This window comes from Giraffa tippelskirchi, chromosome 6, assembly GCF_054371585.1.
Source record: "Giraffa tippelskirchi isolate mGirTip1 chromosome 6, T2T-mGirTip1v1.2.pri, whole genome shotgun sequence".
Lineage (NCBI taxonomy): Eukaryota > Metazoa > Chordata > Mammalia > Artiodactyla > Giraffidae > Giraffa > Giraffa tippelskirchi.
In genome coordinates this window covers 53,163,290-53,186,898 of record NC_137280.1, presented here as the reverse complement: position 1 = coordinate 53,186,898, position 23,609 = coordinate 53,163,290, and the positions used below count along the sequence as shown (strand labels likewise).

The window sequence follows — 23,609 nt, the reverse complement described above, 5'->3', positions numbered from 1 at the left end:
GTCTCCTTCCAATTATGGCTTTACCATCCCCTAGGTTACAGCACCCTTGGCCAATTACTTGGCCGATGGGTGGAGAAAGCAGGTGAGGATCATACAGGAGGTTTTTTCAGGCTGGCTTGAAAGGTTGAACTCACTCACACCCACGTGACCCTCAAAGCAGGTTAGGAGGAGTGGCCCAACTTTGTGCTCAGGACAGAGGATCACCTTTGTGCCTGCATGCACCTCTCTGCATTTAACAAAATTAGACTTTGGTTTTCTTAGGCTCCTTTCTCCTTTCAATTTTGCCCAAATCTGTAATAGTATGTAAGTATCCCTTATTATCTTTATCTATTTAGTTCCAGATTATGAGGATTTAAACACATTTATCCAAATCTGTTAGGCTCCTTTGTTCAAATAGGAAGGGTTTTGATAGCTAGGATTTATTCATTCTTTAAAAAAGAAAACCTAAATTTACAGCCTCTCTAGCCCTTATTTCAGATAATAATCACCTAAATCAACTAAGAGCACTGTCCAACCTACTTAAAAACTTTACAGTAAGATTATGTCTTGCTAAAGAAACATCATGCAACAATTTATTCCCTGATTCCTTATTCTCAACCCAAGTCTCTCTCTTTTTTTAAGACAAAGCAAAGTTTCAAAGATTTCTTTCCCAAGTAGCACAAAATGACTCTAGGTCTTCTAACCTACATATTAAGAATTAGTGTTGGTTATACATCAGTGGCATTCATCAGGGTCAATCTTTGTAGAAGTGTCTTGTATTAAGACAGATATTTTTATATGATATAAGGAGCTGTGCGTGCATGCCTACTAAGTCACTTCAATCATGTCTGACTCTGTGTAACCCTATGGATTGCAGCATGCCAGGCTTCCCTGTCCATCACCAACTCCCGAAGTTTGCTCAAACTCATGTCCATCGACCATCTCATCCATCTTGTCCTCTGTTATCCCCTTCTCCTCCTGCCTTCAATCTTTCCCAGGTTATGTCTTTTCCAATGAGTCAGTTTCTCGCATCAGGTGGCCCAAGTAATGAAGTTTCAGCCTCAGTATCGGTTGTTCCAATGGATATTCAGGACTGATCTCCTTTAGGATGGGCTGATTTGATCTCTTTGCAGTCCAACGGACTCTCAAGAGTCTTCTCCAACACCACAATTCAAAAGCATCAATCCTTCGGCACTTAGCTTTCTTTATGGTCCAACTCTCACATTCATACGTGACTACTGAAAAACCCATAGCTTTGACTAGATGGACCTTTGTCGGCAAAGCAATGTCTCTGCTTTTTAATATGCTGTCTAGCTTGGTCATTGGAGAAGGAAATGGCAACCCACTCCAGTATTCTTGCTTTGAGAATCCCATGGACAGAAGAGCCTGGCAGGCTACAGTCCATGGGATCACAAGAGTCGGACACAACTTAGTGACTAAACCACCACCACCAGGTTAGTCATAGCTTTTCTTCCAAGGAGCAATCGTCTTTTAATTTCATGGCTGCAGTCACCATTTACAGTGATTTTGGAGCCCAAGAAAATAAAGTCTGTCACTGTTTCCATTGTTTCCCCATCTATTTTATGAAGTCTTATTACTATGATCTTTAAAAAATTATTTTATGCACTTGCTTGATGATTTTTCTGAAAGATTTTTACTGCTAACTTGTCAAGTTGTATAAAATGTTCCATACAGGCTCTTAATAAATATTTACATTTAGTTTACCTTAAATGGTACTTTCATGTTTACTACTTTTAATCTCTGAAATTATGAGTGTCTTCCTTTATTTTTCCTAATAAGACTTTATTATAGTTTTTTAATATGTCATACGTTAAAAGATAAATGACTATCCATTTATGCAAAGCTTTTCTTTCTATGTTATTAAATGACATTTTATTTTCTAACTGTCATTACTGCATATATGAAATTTATTTTTTGAAAATTACACAACTTAAAGTTAAAATCTTGTAACTTCGGTGAACTTTCAATGTCCTTGGTTTTCTGTATACAGTTAGTAAAAGATGACTTTCTAAAAAGATATCCAAGGACCTTATTTGAGGCTCTCCTTCAAATAACTTCCTATACAGATTTTTACAGTTTTAGTAGGATAAACAAAGTTCAATCTGTATTCAGTCTTAGTCTTCTAATTCAACAAGTTGATTAATTAAAACTGAAAATATTTATAAAATTAATTGAATTAAAGAAATTATAACAGATTGGAAATCATGTCTGAAGTAATTAGATTTGGAGTCTGATTTTATAGACATTAAAAGAACAAATTAACTATCAATTGATATCATAGGTGAATATATTGGGCTTCCCAGGTGGCTCAGTGGTAAAGAATCTACCTGCAATGCAGGACACTTGGGTTTAATCCCTGGGTCAGGAAGATCCCCTGGAGAAGGAAACAGCAACCCACTCCAGTAATCTTGCCTGGGAAATCCCATGGATAGAGGGGCCTGACAGAGCTACAGTCCATGGGGTCGTAAAAGAGTCAGACAGGACTAAACAACTAAAGTGAATATATTAAATGCAACATAATAAATTTAAAAATGCACTCTTTGTATATAACATTAAAATTTTACTACAATGGCAAAGAATATTTCTAAATATGAAATATTGACTCCTACGGGGAGAACGGCAGTTACTAGGTTAGCAACTATTTTGAATGTTATAATATCACCACCTACTGGCAAATTAAGGTAGGAACAATTTCTCATCTTGGAAATCCTCATCAATAACAATATTTACTGAATTTAGACGTTTCTAAATTCACATTTTTTAAGGTGTTGAGGTCCTAACCCTGTACATTATACTCATGAGGAAAGAGACACATAGTTTAATGATTTGCCCCAATAACACTACTAATTTTACAAAAGATGATGATATGAGGTCAAATTTTTATATATATGTAACTATTCTCCAGGTCTCCTAGTTCTCAGTTCCATGATCTGAGTTCTGTTACTTGCTCTTGCAGTGATAGACACCATGTTCATTGTCAGCGTCCATTACAATAATGGCTAAAACACCCCTGAAGTGAAAGCAAAGTTGGTTTTCCTATCAAACGTATTTATAATTCCCCCCTCTCCCCATTTTTTACTGACTTATAGAACAATTAAGAGCTAAATCTCTAAAACGTTCTTACGTTATCTCCAATGGGTGACTGTTTACTGAATTATTTATTATGAGCAATCTAATTTCTCATTTCTCCCTTTTATTTTCTCACCTATAATTAAAGAAAGAAAGGAGATAGCACTTTTCATCTCTTGGATCAACAATTTGAAAGGCTGCTGGAAACTGGGTGGTAAAACAGGCTCCCTCTTAACTGTGAGAGAATAAACTGATGCCAAAGTTTACTGGTTATTTCATAGTGCAGCCAACCCTCGCCTCCCCCCCATCTGTGCTTTCTCTTTCCAGTTGAACTGCAGTCCAAAATTACTAAATGGAAAATTCCAGAAATAAACAATTTATTAGATTTAAACTGAAAACTGTTTTGAGCAACATGATGAAATCTCATGCTCAGTCCCACCCAGGAGACCCAATGATCAATACTGTCTACACCTGACATCCGACCACCGGCATTACCACGGGTCAGCAATCCAGGATCAACCCAAGCAGCTGATCCTCTTGATGTATCATTATCAGAAGGTCAGCAGTGGTCCAACACTGTGTCACAATACCCACGTCATCCATGTCACCTCACCATGTAGGCATTTTATGATCTCATATCACCTCAAGAAGAAGGATGAGTACAATACAAGATATTTTGAGAGAAACCACATTCACATAATTTTTATTACAATATATTGTTATAATTGTTCTACTTACTGTTGTGCTAAGTGCTAATTTGCTTCAGTCGAGTCCAACTGTTTGTGACCCTAGGGACTGTAGCCCTCCAGGCTCCTCTGCCCATGGGGTTTTCCAGGCAAGAATACTGGAGTGGGTCGCCAGGCCCTTCTCCAGGGGATCTTCTCGACACAAGTATAGAACCCGAGTCTCTATGTCTCCTGCATTGGCAGACGGGTTCTTTACCACTAGCGCCACTTGGGAAGCCCTACTTATTATTACTTACGTTAATCCTTTACTGTGCCTAATTTATAAACTAAACTTTATCATCAGGGTGTATGTATAGGAAAAAACATAGTATATCCAGGGATCTGTATTATCTGTGGTTTCAGAACGTCTTGCAACACATCCGCTGTGTATACCTGTACACAGGACTGTAAGGGGGACTCCTGTATCCATAAAAAATTTAAGCCACATATACTTTGATGCCACAATTCCAATCTTATGAATTTATTCTACTGAGATTTCTACATAAATAATTATTGAAGCATTATTGGTAATAGCAAAAGTGAAATAAATTTGGAAATAACCTAAGTGTTATTAATAGGAGACTGATAAAACATAGGGCATTTATGACAGCTATACCATATGGAACACTGTGCAGTCGTTTTTCAAAATAACAGAGTTTTAAGCATACTTATAAGAAAAGAACTAAACTTTCTGTTTAAAGAAAAAGGACCAGTTTTTGCATTATATGTGTACTATCAATCCACTTGCATAAACATATAGACTTTTATAAATGCTTACAATTTAAAAAACATTAATGTATGGTTTTACATAAATATAATCTTATAAATATATGTGATAAATGTGTGTATATATGTATGTGTGTGCTAAGTATATATATGTGTATATATACATATATATACATTAATAAATACATGCATTTGCTTAGGCATAGAAACTTCTTAGGTGATTTGTTACATTATTACATCTTTTTCACGTTCTGACTCACATAGCAAAAACAGTGTCCTATACTCTAAGAAAAACAAGAGAGGATTTAGAAGCATCTATGTGGAACTTGATTTTAAAAATTCATGATTTTTTTTATAGTACAAAATTATTATAAAATCCATATAGTATATGGAACACTTTTAAATACTAAATTTAAGCTTCAAATATAATTTTTGAGTATTTAATGTATTTCTAAGTTTTTTCTAATATAACTTTTTAAAATATGACTTTATACTTGAAATGTCTACATGCAATCCCTGATCAAGACCTTTAAAAATGACTAAAGCTACTTCTTGATGACCACCATTGATGAAAAACTTATTTGCCCTAATATACAACAAAAAAATTTTATTACAACTGTGCAAAAATTTTAACATAAATGAAAGTCTATTTTCAATTTTAATGTCTTTTCTTTCATTGATAAGTGTGATGAAAAAATTTCTTTAGTGACATGAATGGATTTCCAACGATCAAACATTTCTATAACAAGTATTTCACCACCTAAATCTCGAATTTGCAAAAAGGTGTGTGTCTTGTTAAAGCAAGGATCCTCAAAGTGATCTGGATGCCCCTAAGAGGGCATATCAACCCCAAGCACACAGAATTATTGTGCATGAGGTATACTGGGTGAATAATGTCCCCCCAAAATTTACATCCACCCAGAACCCCAGAATATGACTTTATTAGGAATAAGGGTCTTTGCAGATGTAGTTAACATGAGGTTCAAATCACCTTGGATTCGAGTGGTCCCGAAATCCAGTGAAAGTATCCTCAGAAGAGACAGAAGAGGAGAGACACTGGGACTCGGAGAAGAAGGTGATGCGAGTTCAGTGGCAGGGACTGGAGTGATAGGATCTACAAGCCCAGAAGGACCGAGGGCCCTGCAGGATGCTGGGAGCGAGGCAGGGAGTGCATTCTCCATCAGGACCAATGGAAGGAATCACTCTGGGGACACTGATGTCAGACTTCCAGCCTCCAGAATGACGAGAATACATTTCTGTTACTGTAGGCCATTCCATTTGCAGAAACTTGTCATGGCAACCCTGGGCGTGGATGTACATGGACGCCCACCCAGCACCCCCACTGGGGTGGGATGGCGCCTGGCCAGGCTGCTCCCAGCTCTCTGCGCTCTGGGGGTGATGGGATGCAGAGAGCAGCAGCCTGGATGAGAGACAGCTGGACTCCCCATGGGCTGGGGCTGTGGAGCAGGAAGCTCCCTTTCCTTGAGGTGAGCCTCAAGACTGCAAACCATGATGGAAGGTCTATGGCACCTAGGTGTGACTCAGCACCACACAACCCTAAGCCGATCCACTGGCCCCACACCAGGAGTTCAGAAGACACGCTGCCACCACATTGGAAATCAACTACACTCCAGCAACATGCATAAATAATAAATAAGTGAACAGGGAAAAGAGAAAACACCATGTGAGTGAACACCATGAGGACCACTGAGGAAAACAAGGTCAGCCCTTCATTCCAGCTACAGTGGGGTAAAACGTCTTAGCCTCAAGAGGGAAGAAAACAATCAGACCTTTTCAGAGAAATCAGTATCTTCAACAGAGAAAAGTGTGAATTTCAGGAAAATGTTAAGCACAGTGCATTTGAAGAATGGACATATTTGAAAAATACCTTCAAGCGTATCAGTGCATGAGGATCTCAGTCACTTCAAACTGGGTCAGGCTGCAGTCTCCAATACTTGTGTGAGAATCTTCCCCAGCGAGGACTAATTCATGAAGAAGTGGAGATGCTGGTACATCATGAGTTGCAGTCGAGTATTCTGAGAAAGTAAGAAACTCAGCCTTTCCTACCTGATAGACCCTTTCAGGTTAGATGATAAACTGCTACATTATAGCAGAAATGAAAATGGAGGTATAGGTGCTTAACTCATAATTTTTTCTCAAGAAGACCTTTGACAAAGGCAATTTGATTTAAAGATACTTATATATTTTATGGAACTTCCCTGTCAGTCCAGTGGTTAAGACTTCACTTTCAAATGCAAGGGGTATAGGTTTGATCCCTGGTTGGGGAGCTAAGAACTGGCATGCCTCGTAGCCAAAAAACCAAAACATAAAACAACAGAAGTAATATTATAACAAATTCAATGAAGACTTTTGAAATGGTCCACATCAAAAAAGATCTAAAAAAATAAAGATACTTACAGATTTTAAATGGAAGATATAAACCTGGGGCTTAGAAAAAAGTATCAGTAAAGGGCACTCTTATATAACTAGGTTATAAAGTGAAATTTTGGTATTTGGAGTGAATTTGAAAGTGAAGTGAAAGTGTTAGTCACTCAGCTGTGTCTGACTTTTTGTGAGTCCATGGACTGTAGCTCTGGAGAAGGCAATGGCAACCCACTCTAGTACTCTTGCCTGGAAAATCCCATGGACGGAGGAGCCTGGTGGGCTGCAGTCCATGGGGTGGCTCAGAGTCGGACACGACTGAGCGACTTCACTCTCACTTTTCACTTTCATGCATTGGAGAAGGAAATGGCAACTCACTCCAGTGTTCTTGCCTGGAGAATCCCAGGGACGGGGGAGCCTGGTGGGCTGCCATCTATGGGGTCGCAGAGTCGGACACGACTGAAGTGACTTAGCGTCGGGACTGCAGCCCGCCAGTCTTCTCTGTCCATGGAATTCTCCAGACAAGAATACTGGAGTGGGTGGCCATTCCCTTCTCTAGGGGATCTCTCCAACCCAGGGATCGAACCCAGGTTTCCCACATTGCAGGCAGACTTTTTACCATCTTGTCTCCCTCAAAATTGATAAAGAAATGTAGGGGGAAATTATGTGTTAAAAAATAATTTGGAAAACTCTGGAAGTCATTTTTCATAGGTTGTTTTGTTCTTGCAATAAAAAGTTGTATGTTAAATGTTAAAAAATAGTCCAATCTGGTGAATATCTAAACCTAAACTGGTCCACACGAGTCTGCCTTTCTCCTATTTCCATCTGGATGGTTTAGCAGGTAAATAAACTTCTCTGTCCAAAACTATAGTAGTTGTAGTAGAAGTAGTAGTAACAGTAATAATAATCTACATGGAGACTAAATTTGGGGCCACAGCACCAGCCAGAGGCCTTCCCCACCCCTGCTCTCCACCCTGCCGTCTTGCATCATCTCCTTTAGAAACAACGGTTGCAAATTTCACATCAACAGTTCTCCTTTTCTTTTACTAAATTCAATTTTACACTCTACATAAAAAATAACCACAAAAATATGTTTAACCCTCTCTCAGTGTGTGTTTTATGTAACACTAATCCTGAGAATTTCACCTTCTTTTGTTCAATAAAAATGGAGAGGAAGCTGGAGCCAGAAATCGCAATTTAGAGCTGAAATCTGTGGGCTGGTGCTCCCTCTGATGGACGTTTTTCACATTACACATGCTTTTTTATTGTTTGGGGTATTTTTGTTGTTTTGTTTTTTAAACGCAGGAGCACTTCATTCACAGGAAAGAAACATCTCCTAAAGCCAAGAACAATCAAGAAGTCATCTCAAATGACGTCTGAATGATCCAAAATGCATGAGTCTTATTTAGCTGATTGTCTTCACCAGAATTCTTGTCAGGGAACTTGTTTAAAAGGGGTGGCTTGGGACTTTCCCTTCCAATTTAAGGGACATGGGTTCGATCCCTGGTTGAGGAACTAAGATCCCACATGTTGCTCGGTTGGGCCAAAAAAATACATAAATACAATTTTTAAAAAATGAGGTGGCTTGATAACAGCTCAGAGTGGCAGCTAAAACTGCAAAGGACTGATCAGCAGTAATTGATTTTTTTTATTTTTTAATGTTTGTCCTGCTTGATAAAGGATGGGGAGCTTGCCTCTGGGAATTGGAAAGAGAGAAATTTCACCCTCACCCTGGGGACAGGGTAGCATGGAAGAACAGAGGCCACAGAAAATATGTGCTAAATAAAGAGAGTTCACTTTGAACAACCTAAGATGCTAAGCCCTTCTCGGGACCCTTCAAATCTTCAGCATAGAGGAATCTGTCCATCTGTTGTCAAAAACAGTAAAGAAGCTGAATTCTGTGACCTGGGTGATCTGGGGGGGCTTAGGGGGGCAAAGGGCTGTGAAACACAGATGCAGAATCTGAAGGGACAGCTGAATGCAGAAGCCCAGTGTTATTAGGAGAGGCACCGTGGTCCTTCACTGGAGCAATGTGTCAATTCGTAAAGCCCGGACACCTCTGAGTCAACACCACAGCACACAGTTGAAAAGAGACCAAAGCAGAGCTATAGGCCAGCACCTCCCAGCCAGGCGAGCATGTAAGTGATGACGTGGATGCTGCTTGCTGAGGGGCCGGGCTGGGTCACGGCAGACCTTGTGCTGTTTCCCACAACCTCAGAGGTACAGCATCTCCGCACCTGTGCAGCCTCCTGAGGGCACATAGGGAAGGTGTGCTGTAGGGAGACTGCCTATGGGCCAATGGAGCAGCCAGGACCTGCCCTTCAGCCTGAGTGACAACTACCCCCAAACAAGGCTGAGGTCTCAGGCCTGCACCTGGTCTTTCACCAGAGCCAAAATTGATCCCTCTGGTCCTGCTGTCCAACAGGTCATACTGGAATCTGGTCCTTTATTGAACACTCCCTGGCTGGCCTCCACAGAGCTGCTAAATTCTGTGCATTTACTCAGCCGCCCCATTTTCAGGCACAGGTGAACAGATCTTCACTGCTGCAGTTCCAGTGGCTTTTATTCTTCCTTTATTCTTCTCCTTGCTCTACCTGGGGATGCTCTCTTGTCTGAACACTTCACTAACAACACAAACAGTTACACATGACACAGCTGAGAACCAGGAAGGAAGCATGAAGGGAGAAATGCCTGTGGAGAGCAGTGCTCGTGTGTAAGAGTGATGCCATGTCCTCGTAATTCTTTTCTATTATTTTGGTTGCACTGTGCAATATGCAGGATCTTAGTTCCCCGACCAGGGGCCCACGCCCCCTGCACTGAAAGCTCAGAGTCTTAACCACTGGACCTGCAGGGAAGTCCTTGTGTCATGCATGCATGATTAGTTGCTCAGTCATGTCTTTGCAAGTCCATGGACTATAGCCCCCCAGGCTCCTCAGTCCATGGAATTCTCCAGGGAAGAATACTGGAGTGGGTTGCCTTTCCTCCTCCAGGGGATCTTCTTGATCCAAGGGTCCAACCCAAATCTGTTTCATCTCCTGTATTGGTGGGCGGATTCTTTACCACTGTGCCACCTGGGAAGCCTTGCGTAATTCTGAAGCCACTATCTAAGAACAATTCTAACTTTTCTAGCTGCGATGACAGAAGAAAAACCTAGGTAGCTTCAGGTATTAAAAGAGCAGCTTTCTGGGCATCATGTAGTGATTATTACAACACTATATTTTCTTAGTTACAGCTCCTAGTACACTGTACAGTATCTCTGTCACAATTTCAGAACAAGATCCAAGGGACTGTTTACTCCAGGACCAGAGATTCAGAGCCAGTGCAGGAAAGACTTGAATGCTCCCTGCTCTTAACCTGTGAATCACACTGAAATAGTCACTCCTGATGTCCCATCTCCAGCTGCCGTCCTCAGACCACTTAGTGGGACTGCAGTCACTCAAGGCCTGGACAGTCAGGCGGGATCGCTGGATTCACTTTGGCCAAGGACATATGAGTGGGAACATCACGTGCCAGATCCAGGCAACAGCTTTAAGATCTGAGCATGATTTGCTGAATTTTCTCCCCCTTCTGTGACAGCAGAGATTGTTCCAAAGGGTAGAGGTGGTGACGTCAGTCGGGGTCTCTAAGCAAGGCTAACATGAGACAGAGACCGTCGCCATTGACTCACCCTCACCCCATGGTCTATAAACACCACGGAGACCTCTGGACTATTTGTTACCAGAATATCACCTTTCCTGACTAGCGTGTACACATACACTAATTGTACATTTAGAAGAATTCCCATATCAACGGGTATTTTATCTCACACATGGTCATAAGAAATTAGATTATCTAATACTCAGGATTACAATAAAATAAAAGGTTGTTACTTCTGTAGGTAGATCTAATGATTGTCTTTAAAAGGAACAGCTCGGGAGAAAAAATAAACAGTTGGTAGATAAAGAGAATACAGCTAACCCTTGAACAACATGGGCTTGACCTGCACAGGACTGAACTTAGACGTGAATTTTTTCAGTAAATACATACTACAGGTAACTACATGATCTATGGGTTGATGCTCAGATCCAGAACCACCGATACAGAGAGCTGACTGTAAAGTTATAGCACATTTTTGACTATGCAGGCTATGCCCCCACGTTGTTCAAGCATCATTTACACATATCAACTAGAAAAAGCAGAGGGGAGGCAATGATGCGATCAAGAGTTATTCTCAGTGGGCAGAATTCAGGGCTGGAAATTAAGAGGAGGAAACCTAGCAAGTATTAGTTGCTCAGTTGTGTCCAACTCTTTGCAACCCCATGGACTGTAGCCCGCTAGGCTCCTCTGACCATGGGATTTTCCAGGCAAGAATACAGGAGTGAGTTGCCATTCCTTTCTCCAAGGGATCTTCTCGACCCAGAAATCGAACCCAGGTATCCTGCATTGTGGGCAGATTCTTTTCTGTCTGAGTTACCAGGAAGCCCAATGCTACCAAAGAGGTTGCCAAAGAAAGGGAACCTCAAGTCGTCTGCAAAACTCTTCTGCAATCCCAGTGCCTTAGCTGTGGGAACCTAAGGAAAAGTCCAAGAAACTGAGCAGAGGCCAGAAAGCAGCCTGAAGAAGTTGGTCACATACCAAAAGAATGTCTCTCTCTCTTTTTTTTTTACCCCCTGTGCTATTCACAGTTACAGATACAGCACAATTTAAGTCTTAACTGCCTTGTAAACATTTTCTCCACTGTATTCGTAAATTTAAACAATGAACAAAACAATAAATCAATGTCTGATGTGCGGCATTTGTCAACTTCTGAGATGTAGATATTCCCACCTTGGTGAGTTTCAAGCTACCAACATGCTGTCACCACAGCAGATCATTACATGGTATTTCATCATGTAAATACAACAGATGTATGGATAATAATAAAGTGTTTTTAAATAATTTGGAAATAATCTCTTGAGTATTGATTACATTGGTTTTTAATATGATTTCATTGTGTTTATGTAATTTACTTGTTTTCTTTTACTTTTTTAATTGAAGCATAGTTGATTTACAAGGTTGTGTTAGTTTCAGGTGTACAGCAAAGTGATTCAGTTATACATATATACATTTATATATCTTTTTTCAAGTCTTTTCCATCATAGGTTATTAAAAGATACTGAATATGGTTCCCTATGCTATATTGTAAAATTCCTGTTGTTTGTATACTTTATATATGGCAGTGTGTATCTAGGGCTTCTGTGAGCTTCCCATGTGGTGCTAGTGGTAAAGAATCCATCTGTCAATGCAGGAGACACAAGAGAAGCAGGTTCAATCCCTGGATCGGAAGATTCCCTGGAGAAGGGAATGGCAACCCACTCCAGTATTGTTGTCTGAGAAATCCCATGGACAGATGAGCCTGGCAGGCGACACTATCTGTTAGTTCCCATACTCCTGATTTATCCCTCCCCCTTTGCCCTTAATTTTTAATAATGGCTGTGTTTGACAACTGCTTTTAAAATTCCTGAAAAATTAACCACAGGCTCTCCTGAGCCAGGATAAGCTGCCTCCTGCACATCCCTGACTTTAAGTACCTCAAAAACACAGCTTCACTGTCCCAGCTGTCATTCTCAAACTGCTAAAATGTGGGTTTTCCTCTCTATGAAATTCATAGTGAACTTGGTACTACAACCTCTTATCTTAATCCAGTGGACACATTCCAATTCTAATTTTTTTTTTTTTTTTGGCCTTACTGCAAGACTCATGGTATCTTAATCACTCGATCCAGGATTGAACTCAGGCCAAGGCAGTGAAAGCGCCAAATCCTAACCACTAGCCCACCAGGGAACTGCTCCAATCCTAATCTTGATTATCTGTAGGAAGTGGCACTGTTGGTCTCCTTGAAACTGCCTTCTCACTAGTCTGTCCAGCCTCTTGTCTTCGTCCTTCCTCTCTGACTACTTCCAGTGTCTACTCTGAATATTCTCCTTTTACCTGCTGAGCCTTTCAGGGTTGTTTTTTTCCGAGTATTTTTGGTCCTCGAATCTTACCACATCTCACACTTTTCAGAAGCCTCACCTACCCTGCTATCACTCATGGGCAGTCAACACCAGTTCTCTATCTTCAGACCAGAATCCTCTCCTCGCCTCCTAGTATCTAGACCCACATTTGCAGTTGCTCTATGAGGTATTTTTCCCGTGTCCCACAAAAAGTTCACGTTCAAAATGTCTATAACACTCTCTTCCCTTGTGATTTTATGACTATGTTAGTGTGATGTTTGGAGTCCTCCCTCTGTGTGTGTGGGTATGTGTGTATCTATTCCAAATTTTAGGTCCTATGAGATTTACATACAGCAACCTATTATATAAATTAGATGGGATGATTTTAGCTGATGATCTCCAAAGTGACCTTTTCTATTGTATTTTATATCTATGCAATTTGATAGATGTTCACTAAACCTACTGGGGTAAACATTTCATGATGTATCTAAGTCAAATCATTATGCTATACCCCTTAAAGTTACACAGCAATAGGTGTCAGTCATATCTCAATAAAACTGGAAGAAAACAAAGCAAAACAAAGCCACAGTGTGTCCATAACAAACTCGTTTCTTTCTTTTGAAGTCTGCTTCTCCTTTTCAACTCAAAGATTTATAGGAGGCACTGTGTGCCAAATCACCTAGCCAAAACCCTGAGTGTCATTCTTTACCCCTCCTTCTTTCCTATATTTCCCATGAAAGACTCTAGCACCAATTGGCTCAGGTCCTAAAATCTCTACCAATTATTGCTTCTCTCTTTACTCACTGCCACTGATAAAACTTTAATCTTGGGAATCCCCTCACTGCCTTGGGCCCAGGTTTGATCCCTGATCAGGGAACTAAGATCACACAAGCTCCATAGCCGCAAAAAAAAAAGTTCTTTAATCCTGCTCATCCCTCACTGTTGTAATAACCTGCTAATTTCGTGATTCTTATTCATCTTACACACTGAGGCTTCTGTTATCTTTTTAAATCACAAATCACTTAATGGCTCCCAGTTGCCTTAGACCAGTGGTTCTCAACCATGGCTGTGCAACAGAATTATCTGGGGTGGGGGTTCAACCAATTGTATAAATGTATGATTTAAATATCATAAGGTACACTCATTTTAAGTATATAGTTCAATATGTTTTTGACAAATACACACATATATATATGTAACTATCACTACCAATAAAGATATAAAATATTTTCATCACCTCAAATAGTTCCCACATATCTTTTGTCGGTCAAATTCCCCAAGTTTATCATTTCCCAAAGAGTTGACCCCAAGCAATTTACTGCCAGCTTTCTGTCAGTAAAGATAAGTTTTGCCTGCTCTAGAATCTTACACACATTAAATCTGACAATATTTACTTTTTTGGATCTGACTTCTTTTACTCAAGATCATGGCTTTGAGATTCAGTCATGGTGTGTGAATCAGTAGTTTCTTCCTTTTTATTGTTGAGTAGTACTCTGTGCTATGAAATTTCTCAAAATGTTATCCATTCATCTGTTGATGGACATTTGGATAGTTTACAGTTTGGAGCTATTATGAGTAAGACTTCTATGAACATTTGGGTACAAATATTTTTGTCAACATATGTTTTCATTCCTCTTGGGTCAACACTTGGGAGAGTCAATGCTGGGTCTTAAGATAACTGAATATTTAACTTTAGAAGAAACTATTTTCCAAAGTAGCTGCACCATTCTCCATTTTCACCAGTATTGTAGGAGAGTTCCAGGCAGAAAGCCAGGACAAACATAGCTCATCTCGCTTGTTTCCCTTCTCTGGCACAGCACAGATCTGTACTGCCTGTAGTTCGGTGTCTGAAAATAATTGTTTCATACATTTTGTCTAGTGTTTTCATTGTTGGGAGGGAAAATCCAGTATCAGGAACACTGTCATGGTGAGAAACTAAGTCCACTTGGGGAGCATCTTAAAAAATATGCCTGACTGGAATCCCACACTAATTAAATCTGAGTTCCTACATTGGGAATGGGAGGGGAGTTCTTTGTGCCTGAGCCTTGAGACTCATTGGCCCTGTCCTACATCTCCAGGCTAGATGGCAATCACGCACCCCAACAGCAATCTTTTATCATTTCTCCTAAGGTTCGGCCATGTGGTATTTTACCAGCATGAACATGGTATTTCAAACCTATGCCTTTCCCTGTGGTCCTTTTAGGTTCAAAGTTTATCAGGAGTACTTAACTTCAAGACTGGGGCAAAATGCCATTGGCTTTATGGGATATAAGGAAGATCCAAGGATTTCTAGGGCAGAATGTTGTACTAATTGAACAAGACGGTTATACTAATTGGACAAGATGTTGGACGAGATGGTTGGATGGCATCACCGACTCAACGGACATGAGTTTGAGCAAACTCCTGGAGACGGTCAAGGACAGGGAAGGCTGGCGTGCTGCAGTCCATGGGGTTGCAGAGTGCGACATGACCGAGCGGCTGAACAACAAATACTGTACTAAAAAGAACATTGGGATAAGCAGCAAGTGCAAGGCTTAGTATCCGCTAGCGCCATTCCTAACAGGGTGAATTTAGTGGTTACTTGTCATCAGTTTTCCTCAGGTATAACACAGTAATAACAATACTCACCTCCTAGAGCAGTAGACAGGAGAACACAGAGAACGCACCCAGCACGGTGCACGCAGCAGGTGCCAACAGAATATTTCCCTTCACACCCATATTCCATTCCTAACATTTCCTGCAAAGTTCTACTGCAAATGGCATTTACTCTGTTTATATCGCTCTTCCTCAGCTAGACTGTGAGGTTTATAATGACCAGGACTACTTTCTTGTTACCTTTGCGTCCGGGGTGATAAAAAAATCTGGGATAAGGAGTCTGAACAAATCTCAGATGAATGAAGAGAATTTAAGAGTCTCTAGCTCTAATCGCAGAGAGTTTACGGGGTTCTTCCTCAACATCATTTCACGCTTTGGAGACGACGCACCACCCAGTTCTTGGCAGGGAAACGAGAGAATGTGACCGAGATTGGAAAAGTAAGGTAGCACTTTCCATCAGATGAACTCTCTAGAAGACATTGTCACCATGGGGCAAAGAAATCCGCAAGTCCATGCTGCCCTCCTGGGGGGGGCGGGCGGAACCTCCGAGTTTAGGCAAAAACTTCTCGGAAGCGAATCTCTGAGCCAACTTCCTTTAAGGAAAGGAGCGGGACCGGACAGGTGGGCGGGCGCCGGAAGAGGGGCGCGCGGGGTCGGGGGCGGGGGAGGGGGGGCGCTCAGGGACCGCCCCGCCCCGCCGTTGCCAGGTAACCGGCCCCGGAAGTCGCGGGAGGCGCGTCGGCGGCGGCGGCGCCGGGAGCGGTGAAAGATGGCGGAGGGCGGCGGCGGAGAGGCGGGCGAGGAGGAGCCGAGGGCGACGGGGCCGCGGCCCCCAAGCGCGCGGGATTTGCAGGTGCGGCGGGCGATGCGGCGGGGAATGTGTGGGGCCGTCCGGGTCGCGGCCGAGCTTCCTCAGACCCGCTAGGGGACCGAACTCGGACTCCGTGGGTCTCCCCCAAGCGGCACGCCGGGCAGGGGCGTCGGGAGAAACGAGTGTCGGCGCCCCGCGCTCTCGGGTGTCCCGGCGGCGTTTCCCCTCCACCCCCCTTGCCGTTTAAGAAGCAGCTGTTGATTCCGAATGGCTTCTTTGGGGGGTCAGTTGCTTCACTGGTTGACGCTCCGGTCGGACTTCTGCAGAAGGAAGCTCTGAGGTGACCGTGGGGAAGTCGAGTCACAAGGAAGCCGGTTTGGTCTTGTTTCTCTCGGATGCTGTTTCTGGCTTATTTAAATGTAAAAATGGTTCCTTTTTATCAGAGAGCTTTTCCTTGTCAGAGGGAACTAAAAAAGTATTTCATCTTACGGCTCGCATCCTAATCGTAACTGCTATAGTCTAGAAAACATTGCATATAAGAAACGGGGATGTAAAACTTTGTAATGTTACAGGACATTGACATTAATTGCCTCAATACCAGCGCACCGAATCTTGCTCTGGCTGGTGCTTCACGCTACTCTTTTTAGAGTGTTTTTTTGACTATCCCTTTGTAAGATGATTGATAAAATTCAAAAAGTAAAGATCTGTGTGTGCTTGCGACCCCATGGACTGTAGTCCGCCAGGCTCCTCCGTCCATGGAATTCTCCAGGCAAGAATACTGGAGTGGATTGCCATTTCCTTCTCCAGTGGATCTTCCCACCCCAACCACCATCTCCTTCATTGGCACGTGGATTCTTTACCACTGAGCCACCTGGGAAACACCAAACGTCTATAGGGACTATAATTAAACAAGAATGTCACTCTACCTACAAGGCTTGGTAGAAAAGGTCTATTATAATTCTTTATTGTCACACCTTCATTCTGCTTCTTTAAACCAATGTATATTGACCACCTGCCCTGTAACATACTACTAAGCTCTGAGAATGCAGAGATAAATAGTATATCAAATCCACAGTTGGTGCTGAGACACTATGGAAGGGCCTAGAAGCCTGAAAGGCATTTCTACCCATTGTTTGCCTAAATAAGATACACATGTATTTAACATAACTTTTTAAGATGGAGGATGATTGAATGCCAGGATAAGCAATGCATACAGTGATGAATTTGGAGAATGGAGTGATCAGTGTCAGCTTAGGAAATGAACTCAATGTATTGATAAAACGTTTGCAGTGTTTATGACTCAATTTAGTAGTAGTAAGCAGAATCGAGGAGTAGGAAGGTTTCATCTACCTCATCTTGTCTATTGAAGACCATCATCACTAAGAGGCAACATGTGCTGTTGGGGGAAAAATGGTGTTTCTGGTCAGAACAACTTCAGCTTTCTTCTTGACCTTACTGCTTAGTAGTTAATGTGAGTAAAGGAGAAATGGCCTAACTTCTCTGATCCTGTGTTTTTATTCATAAACTCAGGGTTATGTTGATCACAGGTGTCAAGGATGAAATAAAGGAATGTCTATAAAGTGACTCTTCAGTCCGGTAATACCCTGGCTCAGACTTGTTTACTAAATATTTGCTTCTTTTTCCCTTAAAGGAGAAAAATAACTTTCACTGGTTAGTCCATCTAATGCTATTAAGCTAAAACTATGTGACCTAATATCCTTTGTCTAATTTAAATCTATTTCTTCTTACTACGTGAAAAATGAGAACAGCTTGGTTAATGATCACCTGATACTTGTCAAATTTATACTGAGTCCACCGGATTAAGATCTGATTAATCGTTGGAGATATTGTTGTAGATGTCGCTAATTGTGAGAATGCCTTCCTTTCCACCATCAACTAGAAAATAAACTTTTTTTTTCCAGTCTCCTATCTACTTTTTGGTAGGTAGATAACTGATTTTTTTATGAATGTGATTTGGTATTTCAGATACATTAAGTATTGATAATGTTTCTTTTAGAATTTAATAAGAATGTGAAGAATTTGCAGAGAAACCCCAGAACAACCAAAGTAATGACATATGAGGAAGTAGAGTGTGTATCAAAGGTTTAAAAGAATTGGATAATGTTCTTCTCCCCAGCTGGTTTCTTGGATAGTGAATATTTTTGAATTATCTTTTTATTGTTTAATCTAGCTGTGCTTATTTTAAGCATTACCCAGATAGTTCAGTTTTCAGTAGATACTACTTACTTTCCTGACAACTTGCTCTAAGAGTCTCTCACAGTATTATTGAGGAGAAGGGTGATGTGTTACTAATTGGAACAAGCAGAAGTATCACTCACTGCCTATTTCTTAGCTGCCGTGCAGTGTAGGGTTTGTCAGCCTCTAAATTACGAGAGATTTCCTCATTTACCACACCAGGAAAGATGGATGGTCGTCCCCCAAAAGCCTCCCAGCACAGTGAGCCTCTGACTCTCTAACGGCAGAAATTTCCTGTGGGTCCCAGTTGAGAGTAGATTTTGTCTCCCTTCCTCCTCCAGAATTGGAAACATTCAATGGGGAAGCTTGGGACAGGATTGATGGTGACAGTATGTGGGTACTCAGTCGTGTCTGACTCTTTGTGACCCCATAGACTGCAGCCCACCAGGCTTCTCTGTCCATGGGATTCTCCAGGCGAGAATACGGAGTGTGTTGCCGTTTCCTACTCCAGGGGATCTTCCCTACCCAGAGATCTAACCCACGTCCCTTTTATCTCCTGCACTGGCAGGTGGGTTCTTTTCCTCTGCACCACCTGGGAAGCCCCTGTTAAGTGACACTTGTTCAGTCACTCAATTGTGTCCCAACTCTTTGTGACCCCATGGACCACAGCACGCCCGGCTTCCTTGTCCTTCACCAACTCCTGGAGCTTGCTCAAGCTCATGTGCATTGAGTCGGTGATGCCATACAACCATCTCATCCTCTGTTGTCCCCTTCTCCTCCTGCCTTCCGTCTTTCTCAGCATCAGGGTCTTTTCCAGTGAGTCGGCTCTTTGCATCAGGTGGTCAAAGTATTGGAGTTTCAGCTTCAGCATCAGTCCTTCCAATGAGTATTCAGGGTTGATTTCCTTTAGGATTAACTGGTTTGATCTCCTTGCAGTCCAGGGGACTCTCAAGAGTCTTCTCTAACACCCCAGTTCAAAAGCATCAATTCTTTGGTGCTCAGCCTTCTTTATGGTCCATCTCTCACATCCATACATGACTACTGGAAAAACCATAGCTTTGACTATTCAGATCTTTGTTGGCAAAGTAATGACAAAGTAAGTGACAGTACTCGCCCCCAAAACCTCAGTGTTCATTAGTAGTTCTGAACATCTTCAGAGCCCTTTGTCTCTTTCATGCCCTTCCCTCTATCCACACACATGGAGTTAACAGATTAGGTATTTAATCATACATACACTCTGTTCCAGGTTTCCTCCAGAATAATATCAAAAGAAAAAGATTTCTGTTTTTATTTCTTTATTTCCATATAGGTTGACGTTGGGGAAAAATTGGGGCTAACTTAAGTACTTACCAGGGTTTGGAATAGGCTTTGGGTGGGGCAGAGAGGGGAGTTGCGTCAGTGAGAAAAGAGTAGGACTATCTGGGACCTTCATCCTCTTGGTGTCAGTGTCCCTTATCCTTGGTTCTCAGTTTTAATGTGCATCAGAGTCACCTGAAAGGTTTGCCCAAGCACGGGTTCCTGAGCCCCACCCTGAGTTTCTGATTCTTTTGGTCCAGGGCGGGGCTTGAGCACCTGCAGTTTTAAAGGGCCCCCAGGTGATGCTGATGTTGCTCTTCTAGATTTAAGTCTGTATCATACCTTCTGGGCTTCCCAGGTGGCTCAGGGGTAAAGAATCCGCCTACCAGTGCAGGAGATGCTGGTTCAGTCCCTGGATTGGGAAGATCCCCTGGAGGAGGGCATGGCAACCCAATCCAGTATTCTTGCCTGGAAAATCCCATGAACAGAGGAGCCTGGCAGGCTAAGGTCCACTGGGTCACAAAGAACAGGACTGAGCAACTAAACAATAACATTATACCTTCTGGCAGTTGTCTCTGTAAGACTGGGAGTTCCAGTACTTTCAATCTTTTGCTATGTTGTTGATATTCTTACCCACAGTTTCAGGTTCTTTTCACACATTTGTCACATTTCTAGTTCTAGGGAAAAAATTATCAGTGCTTGCATACTTTATTCTCTCTGTGTACTTGAAATATCGCATAATTTAGTTGTTTAGCTCATGGAAATCTGTCCTGATAATTCACAGTGCATAATTATTTCACAATGCATGTATTTTTATCTCTTTATTTGACTGAGATTTTTCTGTTGTTTTCTACTGGTTTTAACCGGTACATCAGTTTATTTTCTCTTCAGATTTGATGTCATTTGCTATGTCAAATAATATTAATTAGCTAATGAATTTATGCCATATGATGCTATAGGGACATCATGGCTCCTGGCATTAATTCCCTTTAAATATCATTCATTTTCTTCTAAGTTAATAATGTGCCAATAATAACTAGGACCTTTCAGCTAGTTGGACTCCCTGGTCTGATGTAATTTTCTCCATATTTCTATTTTATTAATATATGTTCCACATTTCATGGAGTCAGAAGGCATTGTTTGCATTATTCATTTATTTTATAGAAGATTGTTTGATTGACAGGGTTTGTTCAAATCTTCTTCAAGCAAAAAACAAGGTACAAAACGGTAGGAAATTTTGAGTTTGCCAAAAAGTTCATTCAGATTTTTCCATAACAGCCTATGAAAAAAAACCCAAACAAACTTTTGGCCAATTCAGTATCTCAGTTTTTAAATCTGTAGCATAATTTATCTACTCATGTCTCTCTATGATTCCTGTTGTGTTGTAGTCTACATAATTTAACAAGAATTTTTTTGGGTGCCTGTCCAGTTCTGCATTAGAAACAATTTGGGAAGCCTAAATTACAGTCGAGGGGATGAAATAGTAAGAAAAGTACCCAAGTGATGATAATGTAATATTTAATATATGTCAATAATAGAATGCCATATGCTATAAGGATTTTAAAAAGATGTATCACTTTAGTTAAGCAAACTAGAAAAAGCTTTGTAAAGGATGGCTATAATGGGGCTTTAACATACAGGTACCATTTCCATTGATGGAGGAATAGCATAAAAATAATTCATAGAACAATATTATCATCTCATGAGGAAATCCAGGAATATGGTTTTGAAGAAAAATTATGAAGGTAAAAATTTCTGAAAACCTTGGGTCCAGGTAATTAGAGTGTCTGTCTCTGTCCATCTCATTTATTTTTTGTGCACGGTGGGGGTGGTTTGTTTGTTTCTCCCTTTTGGAGAAGATAAGGCAGGAAAATATCATAGAAGATGTATAGATAATACTGCAGGAAGAAAAATCTTGGGGAAAATGAGACCGTGATAAAAATCATTGTTGAGCAGTTTTTAATACTGCCTTCCGGTAATGGAGCATTTGCCTTGTGCTTCTATAGTCCATGGGGTTGCGAAGAGTCGGACACGACTGAGCGACTTCACTTTCACTTTCACTTTCACATACATTATGTAATCCCTTTATTGTAGACATTAGAAGATGAGGGAACTAAAGCTCAGAGAAGTTAAGTAATTTGCTAAAGCTCACACAGTAAGAACCTAAGTTAGGATTTTAATAAGATTCTTTTAGGCTATACTACACTTTTATAATTAAGGTTTCCTGCAAAATTAACATGATAGAAATATGAAAGTTGACATATGTGTATGGAGTGGTGGTCAAAAGTTAGGTGGGAAAAATAAAGCCTTTCAGTTTTGTTTTTCTTGTTTCTTGCATATTTTAAAGGTTGATTAATAGAATCTTCAGAAAATTAACTTTGCCCCAGTTCCGTGTTTTTCTTTTCCTACTGAGGACAGAATCCCTGGAGATAGTTTCCTATTTCTTATGTGTCTAGGAGTACTTCATCTGAGTTTTGCGGGAGAGTTGTTTCTTGGTTTTTTTAATTTTCCAAAGAGTAAGGTCATGCCAGTTTTAATTGAATAGCCACAAGGGCCATTAAGGAAAGTCTTTGACTTGTCCAAGATGTCAAAAGTGGGAACAATATAACTTACACAATAATGAAACATTTTGATAATTTCTTAAAATTCCAGTTTCAAAAAGTATGCTTTGTTGATTTCATTTTGAAGAAGATATCCAGCCATACATCTATAAAGCATAATTTGGTAATACTGCTTTCTAACAGTTATATAAACTATATATATATACACACACACATATATATATATTTCATTGTCTTTTATTTTTTTTAGAAGCTAATTTTCGTAAACTTGAGAAGTTTATATGTCTGGTAAACTTTTAAATAGAATAATTTTGAAATTGTTTTATGTACGCAGATTTTGAAAAGTTGAAGAACTAAATAAAATATTTTTATGGGATCTAATGAGAGCAAGCTGACATTAGTGTAAAGCATCTTCAAGTATTTTTAAAAGAATTATAGGTCCAACTTTGAAAATAATCCTTTACCAAATTGTTTTTGAAACTGTTGAATAGTTCATTGAAAATAATTAAGCTATTATTGTAACTTTAATTTATGCTACTATGTGTGACATTTTAGTGAGAGTTGCAGTGGTTTTATTTTGGAGGGAGTCATCTTCTGAAATAGCAGCCTTCATTTTTCATTAAAAATCTTGACTACTCAATTACAAGTTAATTTTCTACTCCTAACTTTTTGTACAGAGAGTTTATTTCTAGTGTTTTTATACTTTATAACAAATCTGTTACTCTGTAGTTGGCCTTGGCAGAATTATATGAAGATGAAGTGAAATGCAAAGCTTCCAAATCTGATAGACCTAAAGCTACAGCCTTTAAAAGCCCACAGACAGCACCTCAAAGGTAAGTTTTGTTTTGTTTTTTAAACTTGTATCCCTTTTTAGTTCACTAATCCCACATTATTTTAAATGACCTTGGGAATTTTTTAACTATAATTTCTTAAATATTTTTAGATACTATTTCTGAAACTATAATAGAAAGCGAGAAGAAAATTGTGGGAACATTATCTTAAATACTTAATATTTTGATAGACATCACATAGCATAATAGACTGAGTAGTATTTTTCTTGGGCACTGTGGTTCTATTTTGAGTCATAGGACTCATTGAGGATCTGGTAAAAGCTACACCCTCTTTCCCCTCGAACAACGTTTATGTATAGCTTTGTCAGTCATTTTTAAAGGTTTGTGCGTTTCTTAAAGCCCATCCATGGAACCCCTCTGTGTGTTTTGTTCTCCATTTAAGAATCTGTGACTTCAGGAGTCTGTCTTTCCTTCCATTGGATGATGACACATCTAATGGTGAT

At 40.5% G+C, this 23,609-nt stretch overlaps 1 protein-coding gene across 7 annotated transcripts in view; it reads left to right on the top strand.

Annotated features, from left to right (window-relative positions):
- Positions 1 to 16,197: 16,197 nt before the first annotated feature.
- UBXN2B (UBX domain protein 2B) overlaps positions 16,198 to 23,609 on the top strand; it is a 70,865-nt gene continuing 63,453 nt past the window's right edge. For all 7 annotated transcript variants that reach the window (XR_014057804.1, XR_014057805.1, XR_014057806.1 and 4 more), the window contains exons 1-2: positions 16,198 to 16,304; positions 23,045 to 23,148. Coding sequence is in view for 3 of the 7 variants with exons in the window: in XM_081504375.1 (XP_081360501.1) it covers positions 16,221 to 16,304; positions 23,045 to 23,148 (188 nt within the window). In the remaining 4 variants the exon portion in view is untranslated. The remainder of the gene's footprint in view (positions 16,305 to 23,044; positions 23,149 to 23,609) is intronic.